Source organism: Myotis daubentonii, chromosome 10 (assembly GCF_963259705.1).
Source record: "Myotis daubentonii chromosome 10, mMyoDau2.1, whole genome shotgun sequence".
Taxonomy (NCBI): Eukaryota; Metazoa; Chordata; class Mammalia; order Chiroptera; family Vespertilionidae; genus Myotis; species Myotis daubentonii.
In genome coordinates this window covers 60,191,855-60,207,550 of record NC_081849.1, presented here as the reverse complement: position 1 = coordinate 60,207,550, position 15,696 = coordinate 60,191,855, and the positions used below count along the sequence as shown (strand labels likewise).

At 35.8% G+C, this 15,696-nt stretch overlaps 1 protein-coding gene across 3 annotated transcripts in view; it reads right to left on the bottom strand.

The window, feature by feature from the left end:
- Positions 1 to 15,696, bottom strand: part of ITGB8 (integrin subunit beta 8) — an 89,630-nt gene that overhangs the window by 21,404 nt on the left and 52,530 nt on the right. For all 3 annotated transcript variants that reach the window (XM_059712506.1, XM_059712507.1, XM_059712508.1), the window contains 4 exons: positions 15,257 to 15,415; positions 7,588 to 7,683; positions 3,807 to 3,896; positions 225 to 359 (listed from right to left, as the gene is read on the bottom strand). In XM_059712506.1, the coding sequence (XP_059568489.1) occupies positions 225 to 359; positions 3,807 to 3,896; positions 7,588 to 7,683; positions 15,257 to 15,415 (480 nt within the window). The remainder of the gene's footprint in view (positions 1 to 224; positions 360 to 3,806; positions 3,897 to 7,587; positions 7,684 to 15,256; positions 15,416 to 15,696) is intronic.

The window sequence follows — 15,696 nt, the reverse complement described above, 5'->3', positions numbered from 1 at the left end:
AAGTATTTAATATAATATATACTTAACTTGAGAGTTTGAGGGAACAGTCAATAAAGTTAAAACCAGTAGGAACTTTGCAAAGAGACAATAAAAGTTACTTTGAAGTCTAAATAAGATCCTTGGTGTCAGAGGCAAGTAAGTTTTCAGGATGTTTTGATTTTCTGTGAGGAAGCATACCAAACAGCTTAGTTTACTTGAAATAGGGAAAACGCGCACCCACATACTTCGTCATTGCTCGTTACATTTCTGCATCCTTCTGTGCCTCGCCTTCTGGTCCCGTCTGGACAGATCGCGGTAATGTTTAAATAGATGCCTTTTACCTGGTTTTCCACCTGAACTTTCACTTCTGAAATAAGTTTCTGCAGAGACATCATTTTTAAATTTTATACTATAGCATTATCAAATGTAAGCAACTAACAGTTTTATTGTCATTCTAGATTTAACTTAAGATTCTGTCTCTATTAAAGGATGAATAAAAACATCATTTCCACATAACAACCCAACTATATTTGAAATATGTAAGAAATACTGAAGATTAAACTATCTGCATTTAATTGCTCTATTTTAAGTATGTTTCCATGCATTTCTTTCATTTTGATAACTTCAAAGATAAATCTTACTCAGTCTGTTACAAAAATAATCATTTAATCCAATAATATTTATATTATGTAATAAAATTTAAATAAAACATTGAGAACACATACCATCAAAGAGGGTAAATCTTGACAGCTTAAAATCTGAAACATGCTTCTGACCTTTACAACTGTTCAAGAAACATTTCAGTTTCAAATACTTGAGATTATCATGAAGGCTAAAATGCCTTATTAATACAAAATTGAAAAGAAATTTTTGGGAGGCAATTTCTATACAATAGGCAAAAGAATTACCTGCCCAATATGGTCCTATATTAGTAAGTTCTCCATGAATGGCCTAGGATTTTTGCCAAGTTCCTGAGGCTTGCTTGTGTCAATCAAATCTGTTCCAATTCCTAATACTGAACTAGATCCCCTTACTGAGCAGAAAACCATCCACTTATTTGTGCAAACTTTGAAAAATCATTTATGTAATGCCATTTATGTAAATGTATCAAGCACACACTAATTTCTTCCATTACAATCTCTGAGTTCCAAAAATTCTAACTACATTAAATATATACTGTAGATCTGTATGTATTTTCACTTTATAAAACTAAGAGTCTACACATGCTAAAATCCTTAACATATACTTGTAAACAAAAGGAAGGAAAAAGATGATGTATAGACCTAAGGAAAGAGTTAGTGGATGGATATGAAGAAAATAAAATAATTTCTACTGTCTTCTAATTCTTTTACTTGAGTAATTTTTCTTCAATTGTATAATCAATAAAAACATGTATGCTAATTACAATTAATCATGGAATTATGGTAGTAACTCTTTAAAACAAGATACTTCCTCAAATTAGTAAATTTTATTTTGGGTTAGGTAAGACTATATTAGCCACATTTTTTATCTCCCAAAGAGCTCATTCATTATAATCACTTAATTGAACAATTTCGGCAAACCAAAACTTTTAATGGTATACAAATAGGGTTGATATGGTGATGATTTGACAGGTCAGAAGGAAATTCCTCATATGCTGAAATTCTGCGTATCTTATAACCTTGAACTAGTTATACCAATGTTTCAAGCAGGGTGTTGAAGACAAATATCTAAAGTGTTGATCACTTTTGGAATTTAGAAGTTAAGCTCCAGACACAGGCTTAAGCTTCACTTTTAATGACTAAAAGGTACAGAGGTAGAATCTGTTTTTTGTAATGTATAATTGTTTTATTCAATATATTTTCCCTTAATTTCAGCTAAATTACTATTGTTTTTAGAGTTATGATTTTTATGTCATTTTAATTCTACTGATGGTGTTGATGTAAAAGATAAAAAAATAAAATGTAATTAGTACATTCACCATGTACTAAATGTGTATGTACTTTTATAAAATTCTTAAAAATGAAGTGCAAAAAGTGAAAGGTTAGAATGAAAATATTTTTATTCTTTTCTCCATCAATGAATTGTGAGTTGTTTCTGTTGGACTGTGAAAACAAAATGAAATTTCAGAAGAATTTTGAAAATATAGATATATAAAATAATAACAGAATTTCAACTTAAGGAGATTACTTAGCCAGAGTAAGTTTTTGTTAGATTTACTAGTATTTTTCATTGTTTAAGGTTAATCAGAACTGCAATTAGCTTAAGGCTTCACATACCTGCCCTAGGCAAATAAGAAACCTAAAACTAAATGCTGCTGTTTCCTTTTCATTGGTGCAGCCTGATACCAAGGCAAGTCTGTCAATTTATATTAGTTGTTTGAGGTAATAAGTGGGTTCATATTATAAAAACTAGGGTGGCTTCTAATACTGTGAACTCCTTCCTTATTTTGATTATTCTTGAGAACAAACTATGGATGGGAATGAATTGTACACACAGTTGATTTTTTTTGATAAGAAGCTCCGCCAGTCCTAATGTTCGTTTGTAACAGTGAGAAAGAAATAGAATTAAAAATATACTTCCTTACTTCATTCAGTGTATTTTCAGATATACAAACAGCTTTTTGGTAAAAAAAAAAATCTCACAGGATTTATTTTCCTTTAAAAACTTTTTTCAAAAGATTAATTTTCTTTTTTAAAAAAAGGAAGTTTAAACAAGTCCTTCATTTTCTATCCTGTGTCTACTTTCTGTCTTTCCCATCAGTACCCAAGTTGAAGGCAGATGTTGCATGGAGAAAATGAGTAGAGAAGCCTGGGATTTCTCACAATGCTTGGGCTACTATTTCTGCTATTCAACTCTACTGTGTCAGAAAGGGAATCAGAGAAATTTGGGAAGTGAGACATTATTAATTGTCCATGAATTTAAGGTATAGTAAAGCATGTATTTGGATGCTATGTAAAATTAAAACAAAAGAACACAAAACAAAATGGGTGGCATCACTTGGGGTCTGGGGTTAAGGAAGACCTGGATTCTATTCCTGCTTCTTCTGCTTGTTAGTTGTCTGACCTTTGCTTAGCTTCTTTGGGGGTCTACAAATGCGTCATGGGAATACTCATCCCTGCCTTATATGTCAGGTGTGCAGATTAAATGAGGTCACATGTGAAAAGTAACTGGTTCTTAGTGGAATTAAAATAACAGTCACTATTATAACAACATCCTAACAGAAAATTCTTTTCAGGAATGACAAAGGTTGAAAGAGCAGATGTTTCTTTACATCTTGGCATTTGGCATCCACTCTTCACAGCCTGGGGACAGCATACAACTGTCAATAAAATAGAGTATCTTCTAAGGTGATTCTTTTGCTCAAACTAGTTTTATAAAACTGCTAAAATAACTGATTGGACAATCAAGTGATTGATCCAGGAAACCCTCTTAGTAATCTCTATATCCCAGGTTTTCATTTTATCTGACAGGTTGCCACTTTAAATACCAGTATGGATTTCTTACTTTATCTTTATGATATAGGAAGTTGTGAAATATCTTGGTAATAAAGTGAATTCTATAGTCCTGATTTGCTGACTCACTGAATGTTTGATTTGGAAGGAAATTTAGATTTCCTGCAGCCCAACCTGGATTTATTGTCAGTGAGACACACTGAGGCACATAAGGCTGAAGTGACTTTCCCCCAAGGTTCCATGGCTTGTCAGTGGGAGAGCCAGGACTGAATTAGCTTCTCAATTCTAAATGTAATGTTCTTCCTACCACGCCTTTCAAGATGATATGGCACTAGTTTGTACCTTGTCATAGAAACTGGGGTTAAAAATTATTTGGAATATATATGTACATACCTGATAGGCTTCTACTACCAAATTATTAAGGTTTGCAGCCTTGGATTCTATTTCACCAGCAATGGTACCAGGCAAGAGGGGTAGAAGGTCCTAGAACATATACCAATAAAATTTATTAATGGCAATTAATAAATGGTTTAGCAATGGTTTAGCAGTCAACAAGTATAAAAATTCTTGTAGTTACCAGTGAGCAGTGACATTACATGAGTCAAAAAATATGAGAAAAGAAAATGGTGTGTATATGTTTATATGCAGGAGTGTGTATGCATGTGCAAATTACATGCTGACCTAAAATCCAATCAAAGTACAGGCCAGCATTTCTCAAAGTATATTCCATGGAATATAGTATCAAGAGATTTTAGACATGAAAGGGTCATAAGAGAAAGTAAGTTTGCCAAATTCTACACATGGTTTCTTTCACTTAGAGACTCAAAATGTACATTTGCAAATTAAAGGTTCAGAGAAGTCCTGCAATTCAGAAATGATTTAGCATTATTTAGTGCAGCATTTCCTACCATTTCTTTTAAAATATATATATATTTTTATTTAAGAGAGTAATTGAGAGGGAGAGAAAGAAACAGAAATATCAATGATGAGAAAAAAATCACTGATCAGCTGCCTTTACATGCCCCCTTCAGGGGATCAAGCCCTCAACCCGGGCATGTGCCCTGACCAGGAATCGAACTGTGACCTCATGATTCATAGGTTGACATTCAACCTCTGAGCCACACCAGCTGGGCTCCCACCATTTCTTTAATTACAAAATTCTTTTGTTATGTAACATATATAAACATTTTGTAGAATGACTGTTTCATGGAATGAACTTTATCACGTGTTGGCCCAGACTGGAGAAAAAAATAATAGTTACAAGTGGAAGCTTCATGTGGTAGGTGTTCTTGATGGATCTTTTTAATTACTGAATAATTATGGAGAAGACTCTACGTATTCCTGGTGAGAAAGCAAAGCCTTAAGGGTTTATCTGAATTATAGATAAAATAAGAACAGAGAAGAAACCAGTCTGATCAGAGTGAAGGATGCATAACTAACCTACAAGGAATCAGATTATGGAAAGTCTTGAAATCCATTTATACACTCATTTTTGTCATTCATAAGTATTAAGTTCCTGCTGTATGCCAGCCACTACGTAGACACTAACAACTTGGAATTGTAGGTAATAGGGAAAATGTATTACCTGTACATTTTTAAAATCCATTTGTAAAACCTTTGTTGAGCACCTATTGTGTACCACTTTGGAAACGCTAAATTGCTAGGCCACTTACTTTCCATTCTTAAGGATCCCACTGGTACATAAATAACAACTTCACAAAACCATGTCCACATGAAGCAAAAGAAGGAATGCACAGACCCTAATGGGAGGGATATACAGGAAGCATTTGAGGGTTGCTGAAGGTTGTCAGGGACTGCTTCCTGGAGGAGGTGACACATGAGCTGTGTCTTAAAGGATGAGTAAGATTTAGTCAAGTAACAAGGGAGAAGGGCTTCCAGGTAAGAACATTGGCACAAATGATAGAGCTTGATGAATGGTGTGCACAGGAAAATTAGAAGCATGGCTGGAGGGACAGATGTAAGACAAAAATAGTAGGGGATGAGTCCAGAGAGGCAAGCAGGGACCAGATGGTCTGTTATGCTACATTAAAGAATTGTTCCTTTATATCAGAGGGAATCCTGAGAATATTTTACCTTGGGGAGCACTTTGGTCACACTTGTGATTTAAATAAATCTAAATGTGTTCCCTCATCTTTACAATTGGGCATATTATTTATATTACCCTCATTATTAAGAGTTGTTAAGAATATTAAATGAATTAATACACTTGGTGCCTGACAATAATAAGTACAGTGGGGCCTTGACTTACGAGTTTAATTCCTTCAGAGACCGAGCTCGTTAAGGAGCTCATTAACTCAAATTACTCTGTCAACTCAATGCAGAAAATCAGCCGAGAGACAGCTGGTATCTCAAAAAACTCGTTAGTCGGGACACTGGTAAGTCAAGGCCTCACTGTATTCAATAAGTGGAAGCTGTTACTGTCATTAATAAAGTGGTTTGGGCATTGGATTTGGGCAAGAGTCCTACTTCTGTGGATGTTAATGGTTGTTACATTAAAAGGTGGGTTAGGTATATACACTCGGGAAAATAGTGAATTAAATGAAGTTTCACTATAGATTTCTAAGGAAAGAAAGTATGATTAAAGTAGTGCTTTCAGATGGTCAATATGATAAGTAGCCAGGTATTATGGAAGCTAACGGAGGGAACACCAGCTTCATGCAAATGGAAATGGGTTCAAGTATATATTGAAGACAAATTAAAATGTAGTTTATCTGAAGTATTAAAAAAATAAGTAAAAGGCATCAAGAGTAAGGAAGCACAAGGATGACAAAGGAGATGAAGGAAATCCAAGAACAGACATGTGCAATGAAAATTAGGGTGTAACAGCATCATGGAAATGAAGAAAAAAAGGGTTTCTTGGAAGAAAGAAACTAAGACTGCAAAAAGCAAGCTATAATAGGGTACAGAAGAATAGTGTTGGTGGAGGGGGATGATGGTCCCGTGATGCTGCCAGAATGACATATCTGCCAAATGTCTATTCTGCTTGTGGGTCTCTCCTAGCCAGAAGGATTCTGGACATAAGATTATTCTTATGTGGGAAGGCTCTGGCTGGTCAGCCACTTCCATGGCTCCTCTTGTTCTTTTTTTTTCTTTTGGATGACCTTGACCAAATCTAGGTAAGCTGCTGCTATTGACAAGCTGATATTCCCCAACATAATCCTATATAATAAAAGCCCAGTATGCTAAGTGTCCGGTTGTCTGTTCAACCAATCAAAGTATAATATGCTAATGATATCCTAAGGCTGCTCAACTGCTCACTATGATGTGCACTGACCACCAGGGGTCAGACAGTCGACCAGTCACTATGACGTGCACTGACCACCAGGGGGCAGATGCTCTGATTGGTAGGTTAGCTTGCTGCTGGGGTCCAGTAGATCGGGACTGAGTGAGATGGGCCAGACATGCCCTGGAGCCCTCCCACAGTCCCTCCCTTGCTGGCCAACCTCCCACATCTCTCCCTGGCCCTGATCGTGCACCAGTGGGTCCGTTGGCCTAGCCCAGGGGTGGGCAAACTTTTTGACTTGAGGGCCACAATGGGTTCTTAAACTGGACCGGAGGGCTGGAACAAAAGCATGGATGGAGTGTTTGTGTGAACTAATATAAATTCAAAGTAAACATCATTATATAAAAGGGTACGGTCTTTTTTTTTTTTTAGTTTTATTCATTTCAAACGGGCCAGATCTGGCGCGTGGGCCGTAGTTTGCCCACGGCTGGCCTAGCCTGTGCCCTCTTGCAATCTGGGACCCCTCAGGGGATGTCGGAGAGCCGGTTTTGGCCAGATCCCGCAGGCCAGGCCAACGGACCCCATTGGTGCATGAATTCGTGCACTGGGCCTCTAGTCTATTATAAAGAACTAGCACATAAGCAGGACTCTAGATGTAAAAGGTGTAGTTGGAGTGTGAACTATTTTTACATTATTGTCACAGTACCACATTAAGTATCTGTGCCCACACTTGATGCTAGTTGCTATCGAGAAAATTTATACTTCATGCTAACTTAAGACACTGTGTCGTATACATTAGTTAATACAGTATTCAATTTAGATTATACAAAGTACAATAACTCTAGAATTTTTATCTGGGGTTTGAAGAAGTATTCTAGTTTCAATTACCAAAGCAAACATTTTAATTTTTGTATTTGGGAATGAACATACCTTATACCAATGGAACTGTTTTCCTTGAACTGCAAAGATGACATTAATGTTGTTGTCTATTAACTTTTCTGAGAGTTGGCCTAGCGAGGGATGTTCCTGTTAATGGACAATGAAATAAAGAAGGGAGTGAACTTTAGTAGCTTGATCCCACACATATCCAAACATTTCTTAGGAGGGAAACCACATGGCTGACATAAAAACGTGTTTTGTTGGGAAGGGTTATGGTTTTACTGGGGACATTTAAATTGTTTAAAGAAATAAAATCAACATCAATGTATTAAAGAATATTTTATAGACAAAAGCTCCATGAAAGCTTATAGCATTTGTCTAATGAAAGGGGATGTATTTAACATAGTACACAAAGTATTAAGTGCCTCTTTAGATTAACATTGTGATCAAAGTGATGTAACTGAAAGATAATTTAATATTCAGACAGATATATTAGTGACAATCACATTCTGAAGCAAAATTCAATAAAAAGTGTTTAAATGCAAGTATGTGCATATGCATACACATTTATATACACATACATATTAGTATATATATATATATATTTAATATATATGATATAGTACAAACTCTGCTTAAAAGCAGAAAACCCTGTATGAGTAAAATTCCAAGTTGTCACTTTATGATAAAAGTTCTATCTCAGGTCCATCCTCTCTAACATGTGAATGGTATCTGATTCCATTATTGCTGGTGAGATGAAAAAGATAGCAATAGTATGTGAACTATTTAGTGCAGCTTCTTTCATAGAGTAGGTACTCAAACTAATAGCAATTATCATTATTTTACTTCCCTCTGTAGTTTACAGATCTCTCAACGTATTATTCTACTTAACCTTTTTGTCATATATATATTATAAATCTGTTTTACTTTGATAAATAAAACTTACATAGAGCCAACTGTGACATTCTTTGTAGTAGTGAGAAAGCTTGGGATGAGTAGAAGGGGAATAAAATTTATTTTAGTATATATGAGAAATCTGACAATTTGGAAATTGGTACATCTAGTGATATTGTTAGATATTGTAGTTGATATTTTTTCTTTCTGTAAATGCTCTTCTAGAAATTAAACTCATAATCTCAAATAACAGCTTCATACCACACACCTCTCAGAGAGGTGATGTCAAACTTTACCTGCAGTGGTCCCCAGTGCCTAGTTACATTAGCCACAGATCATGTGACTGAGCCTAATTAGTATCATGTGGCTCAAGTTCAAATTACTATGTAGTTTTTATTCCCCCTTTTAGCCTCCAATTCTAATTGTGTTTGTTTAAGAGAAACTTTTGTTAAACCATCTTGGTTAACATTTCTGTATTTTGGCAAATAAGTGAACTTAGTAAAAACTAATTTTATTAATTTTGCTTATAGACTAAGTTCTTTGACCCATATATTAAATGTATATACAAAGACATAGAAGATAGCCTTGTGCTTAAAATACTATCACTAACATGAGTAACTGCTATGATCTGAATATTTGTGTCTCCCTCCCCAAATTCATGTCTTGAAATCCTAAACCTCAAGGCGATGGTATTAGGAGGAGGGCCTTTGGGATATGATTATGTCATGAAGGTGGAGCCCTCAGGAATGGATTAGTTCCCTTACAAAAGAGGGCCAGTAGGAAAAGCTCCCTTGCCCTTTTCACCTTGTGAGGTTACAGCTGGAAGTGTCGCCTATGAAACAGATAGTAGGCTCTCACTGAGACTCTGAATCTGCCAGTGCCTTGTTTCTGGACTACCCACTCCCCAGAACTGTAACATTTATGTTGTTAGTAAGCCCCACAGTTTATGGGTTTTTGTTACAGCAGTCCAAATGGACTAAGATAATAACCAGAAAAAATATGCTTTTTTGGGTATATAATTTATAATTGCTGTGGTAGAAGCAAATCAAATTTTTATGAACTGCATTTAAATGTGATATGAAGCCAATTCATGAAGAAGTTGAAAAAGTATTAGCACATGGATTTCCATAAGAAAAATTTTGCCCAGAGCAATTCGTAAAATATAAATTGAAAGTAATGGAAAAATGATTTCCAAAAAATATAATAATAATAAATATAATAATAATAAATATAAGAATTTCCAAAAATATAAATTCTACCAGATAAATTCTTATTCCTTGTTCCTAATAATATATACACTCTTAAAATAAATGCATGACAGTTTGCATAATGCTAGTAAATTAAAGAGAACAAGTAAAGGAAAGGCAAGTCTAGCTGTATTGGGAGTATTTCTAAATGGCAGCAACTACTTTTCAAATATTTTTGCTTTGACAAAAAAAATAATAACAATTTGCCAAGCATTCCCCCTTCTTAATTCTTAAAACCATTCATATTTTAAGGAAAATTAAATCCATATGTTTTTAAACTAGCTTATACTAAACTCACAGTCCAAGATATAAGCAGCTTTTGAAGCCTTCTTAATCTCTTTCCCCTTCCAAAAACAGGAAGTTACGTTGACCAAAAGTACACAAAATTTAAATCTAGAAAGTTCTAGTTTGGTCAAAAGCTCATTAAAAATAAAGTCAGCTGGACTTTTAAGCTTAAAAGAACACATTTATTTTGAACCCTAAAAATAAATCTATCTTAAAAGAAAATTCCAAGTACCTTGATGCAGGTTTGTTAAAATTACAAATGTTTAACAGATGTTTAAATAAACCACTGTTGACAGGAGAGTTGTGGATTAATGGCCATCGTTGAAACCCCTTCCCCTTTCCTCCATGAAGCACATTATCTTTTAAGTATTTTATCTTTTATGTCTAGTATTTCACTAGCAGGAACACTCCCTCTCAGCCAGCTGTTGTGGTGACGTCACTGCTCCTCTTCTACTCCCCCTTTGTCTAACCCATCACACATTGTTTCTCTAAACTCTGAAAATAATTAATAGTGATAACAGGCATTCCTGGAAGAAGGGAAAGCAGTGTGCCAAGACAGCTGCAATGTAATTAAGGGCCAAAGGATTCTTTCACATTTTTCTTCTTCACCAACACCTTCACTGTGACTTGTGGGAAATGACTTTAAAATGTCAGAGGGAAGAGGGGGTAAGAAAGATGTGTTGAAAGCAATTTTGGTTAAAGAGATAACTGTGTCGTGATGTATGGGAGAATTTCTTAAATATATTTTTATTGATTTCAGAGAGGAAAGAAGAGGGAGAGAGAGAGACAGAAACATCAATGATGAGAGGCCTCCTCCTGCCCAGCCCCTACTAGGGATCGAGCCCACAACCCAGGCATGTGCCCCGACAGGAAATTGAACCATGACCTCCTGATTCATAGATTGATGCTCAGCCACAGAGCCATGCTGGCCAGGCTATGGGAGGATTTTAATATGTGCATGTGTAGTGGCAAAAAAAGAAAAAGAGCCGAAACCGGTTTGGCTCAGTGGATAGAGCGTCCGCCTGCGGACTGAGGGGTCCCAGGTTCGATTCCGGTCAAGGGCATGTACCTGGGTTGCGGGCACATCCCCAGTGGGAGGTGTGCAGGAGGCGGCTGATCGATGTTTCTCTCCCATCGATGTTTCTAGCTCTCTATCTTTCTCCCTTCCTCTCTGTAAAAAATCAATAAAGTATTAAAAAAAAAAAGAAAAAAAAAGAACTGTTTAAGATTCTCTTCATAAAAGTGAGAATCATAAAAAAATTTTGTAAAATAATATAGGATTTGTAGTATTGAATATCATGATAGCCTCCCCTCCCGAAACCCCAATGCCTTCATTAAAGTTCTCAATCATCTGGACTATTTTTTACAGTTTACCTTTTTGGAGGAAAGACAAATAACATGAAAGCAATCTTACAACAAAGATTTATTTGGAGATGAAGACTTTACATTATGTGTCTTCAGCCTATTTTCTATGTACATGTCTACACAGTAAAATTCATAGACCAGGGTTTCTCATCAGTGACACTATTGACATTCATGAGCCAGGTGATGTGTTTGGTTGGAGGTCTGTCCTGTGTGGTGGAGGAGATTTAGCAACACCTGTGGCCTCTATTTACTAGATGCTAATTCCGACCACCTCTCCCAGTTGTAACAGGCAAAATGTCTCTGGACATTGAGATGTCCTCTGGTGGACAAAATTGCTCCAGTTGAGAACCATACCATGAGCAGGATCTCTGAAAACAGACTATTTGGAACCTCAACTCCTGCTTCTGCAATTACTAGCTATGTAACACTGGCTAGCTGCCTTAACCTCTCTGTGATTCAGTTTCCTTATGTATAAAAGAGGTATAAATACTCATATCTACTTCTCAGAGTTATGATGGAAATTAAACGTGTTACCATGTGTAAAGGCTTTTACTTACCATTCTCTAATTATTAAGCTTGCATTAGCGGTCAGTAGCTGCTCATGTCCTGATGTCACATTGCTTGGCATTTACCATAGGCAATACTGATTAGGGCTGGGCTGTCTGACCACACGCAAGTTCCTGATCCTTTTACTGTTTCCATTTTCCTATTTATAAAATGGAGGTGATAGCAATATCTGAACCTCACTGAGTTGTTGGGTGGTGGTGTGTAAATGTAAGGGACAAACACCACACAACGACTGCCTAATAAAAAACAGCCTTCACTCAAAAACTTAATGAAACACATTTTGATGCCATTACTAAAGGCTAGATATTGGGCTCTTAGGTATGCTTTGTTTGACTTGTCTGATTTATGTACCCGTGATAACTGGCCCCTGAAGCGTTTGAGTTTGTGGCTCCTGCCTGACCCAGTATCAATTGTAATCATGATGTCCTAGTTACTGAAGTGAGGGACATGGACTAATAATTTTTGTATGCTTGTCAATCAATGAGAGGGGTAATAAAATGGTTTGTGCTTAAATGTGAACTGAAACATAATTTAATTGGAACACTGCAATTCATAAATATTTTCGTCAAATTTTGTTTTCATTGTGTCACAGGCAAACCATTATTTTTTTTCTCATTACCAGAGCCATTATAAAAGCAGTGCTAGTGTAAGCCTGGCCCATTTGATTCGGTGTGCAACTTTTGCTTTCAATTTAAAAGAAAAAGTAAACTAGATATTGTTTGCAGAGATCATTTCCTGGTTACTTACTGCTAAGTATGAGAAGCATTCAAAATTAGGTCTGTTCTGAAGTTACTGAAGTCATTATTGTTCTCACGACATTTACAATTTAAAGCAGATAGTTCAGAGAGCAATCAGCTGATAACAGGCATGTTGTTAGTTTTAAAAGTTGTAACAATATTTAAAAAAGCCTACTGCACATGGACTTACTAGTAAAACTCTTTTGGGGCATTCTACCCGGGGGACAGTTCCTTTACTTTCCTGATTGTTCATGTTCATAATGCCCAAAAATGCTAACACTGTAAACTGATCTTATCTAATTAATTTAAGAAGTTACATTTTTATGCAATGTTAAGTAGAGATAAATAAAATAGGAATCATGAAGTAAGGTGAACATTTTTATTATATACTTTAGTTTGGCCATATTAGAAATACTGTTCTTCTTATTATTCTGAGACTAAATAGATTATACAAATTCCTGTTGTCATAAAAGCCCTAATACTTTGAAAAATTCCACCAGAGTTATAATTTATTTCCACAAGGTTATATGGCATGGCATATGTCTAAAATTATGAGAGCATTTCTTTGCCTTAAGGAATCCTTCCTAGATGAGCAACAGCACCCTCTAAAATGCAATTATGGAGAGATGACTTCAGTGACTTGGCAAGACTTCAAAAGAATAATGCATGGCAATTTGAGAATAATGTGATCATTGTTTTTATTTTTAAGAAAAGCTTCTCCTTGTTTCACAATAGAATAATTCCTCTTGTCTTTTCCACTCCCAAGAAAATAAATTGAAATTCCATCTCAGATTAAAAGAGGTTAACTAGAAGAAAGGAAAGATAAGAAATGACTAAATTGAAATGGATGGGTCAACCAAAGTGAAATGTGGCTGAGTAGAAGAGAATTACCAAAGGGAAAGACAGCTGAAATAACTCCAAACCCTACATTTTAAAAGTCAAATTCTAGTTAACTTTTAAAATCTTTAAAATTTGAGGCTGCTGCCCTAACTGGTTTGGCTCAGTGGATAGACCGTTGGCCTGCGGACTCAAAGGTCCCAGGTTCGATTCCGGTCAAGGGCATGTACCTTGGTTGGGGGCACATCCCCAGTAGGGAGTGTGCAGGAAGCAGCTGATGGATGTTTCTCTCTCAGCCATGTTTCTAACTCTCTATCCCTCTCCCTTCTTGTCTATAAAAAATCAATAAAATATATATTTAAAAAAAAATAAAATTTGAGGCTGCCTTCAAGAGACTAAACCAACCAAAAGTTGAACTTGTTTTATGCCGTAGTACAATTGCTCCTCTAGACTTTCAATAAGTCTGGTAGGGTGTTCCACATTAACTAAATTTAAACAATTTAAATTTTACTCATGGGAACCACACACTTTCCAGCATAATTTATATGCTTTAAATATTGCAGTTTCCAAACTGAGCAGGAGGTGTCTTGGAGTACTGCAGTACACTCACCAGGGTGCCTCGAAATGTCTTACATTTTTAAGGGAAACACAGTGATACTTGGCATCTCTCAGGTACCTGGATGTAGTTCACAGTTTTGAGACTATCTTTGGCTTGGTTCCTTTAGAAGACACTGTGTCTTTGCAAAGCTGGGCAGAATGAAAATCAGTGTGAAACAGGAAATGAGGGCAGCCATGTCCAATCTGATTCCAAGGCTTGGAAGTTCCCATTAGTAACTGATTTACTATGAATGACACAAATATATGTATATGAGTTTCCTAATGTGTATTATATTTTAACTGACTGCTAAGTTTTTAGGACATAAATAGTTAAGATTTTTGGACTTGACTACTTAAAAAACAGAATGGTCAGGTTTTTGTTTGGTTTGGTTTTGGCTTAATGGCACCAGGGTAAAAATTACTGAGACACTAGAGTACAAAGATGTGAGAAAGTTTGGAAGTTTCTGTTCTAATATTTGTATGAATGTATAAATATGTGTCAATGTCAGAAATAAATGATGCTTTATGCAGTTAATTTTCTACATGTAGCATAAATAATGCTGGGAAAGATATGATAATAGGAGAGTATATGTAAATATGTGACTCAGAGCTAAAACACCCTCAGGAAGCAATCCAGATATTTGCTGATTAAAAAGATAAGTCCCTAAATATAGATAAACTTCATAGGGAAGGAGTGAGATACAGAATATTGAAAGTTGGCCTTATTTTACTTCCCCTTCCCTCCCTGGCCCCCAGCTCTACCTGTTATATTGTGAGGCTTCTTCAGGCCAAAGATACTTTTCTTACCAATCCTTCATATGTTTTTAGATACTAACCCCGAAGAACTAGTTTATTTATATAAAGCAAAGGTATACATGTAACATATATATATTTTAGGGTCCTTCAATTGCATGAAAAGTAAGCTCTTCTATCACTTTTGTTTTCATAAATATAGTGCTTTGTAGCACATCAGAAAGTCAGCTGCTAGATGTTGTCAAAGTATTTTAGCTTCATATTTCATTGACCAGCATTTATAGATTTCATTGTTCCAGAACTTCTCTCTCATGGCTTATCCTGACTATGTGTGATGCTCCTTGAGGTAATTTCTTGGTACAGAAATAGCTGAATTGCCCACTTAAACTTATGCTTCAACCAATAGTCATAACTACTAAGAGGCTACAGCTACATTACCATGCTTGTTGATCTGACATAGACGTTGTTTTTCAGATGGCAGTTTCCATCGTTTGGCACCACTATGCCTGCCAATTTGCTATCAAGAGCAAGATGAGATGTCTGATCAGTCATCACCAGCAGCAATCTTTTAGCTTCTTTTCGCCATCCAATATGACTCTTAAAAGAAACATGTAATTAGACCTTGTACAATAATATAGATTTGTACTGTGGTCTTTCTCTTAAGTAAACAATAAGTTCACATGCACAGACATCAAGTCAGGCTAGAAGGATGTTCATAAATACAATGCTGTCTCATAAATAGAATTAACTTTTATTTCCATATTCTCTATTTTATTTCAGCCACTTGACCATAATAGCTCTTGGCTAGAGATTTCTGTGATCCCCAGTGAAGACAAGCCAGGTATAAGAAGTGCAGATCACCCAACGTGATGTGAGTA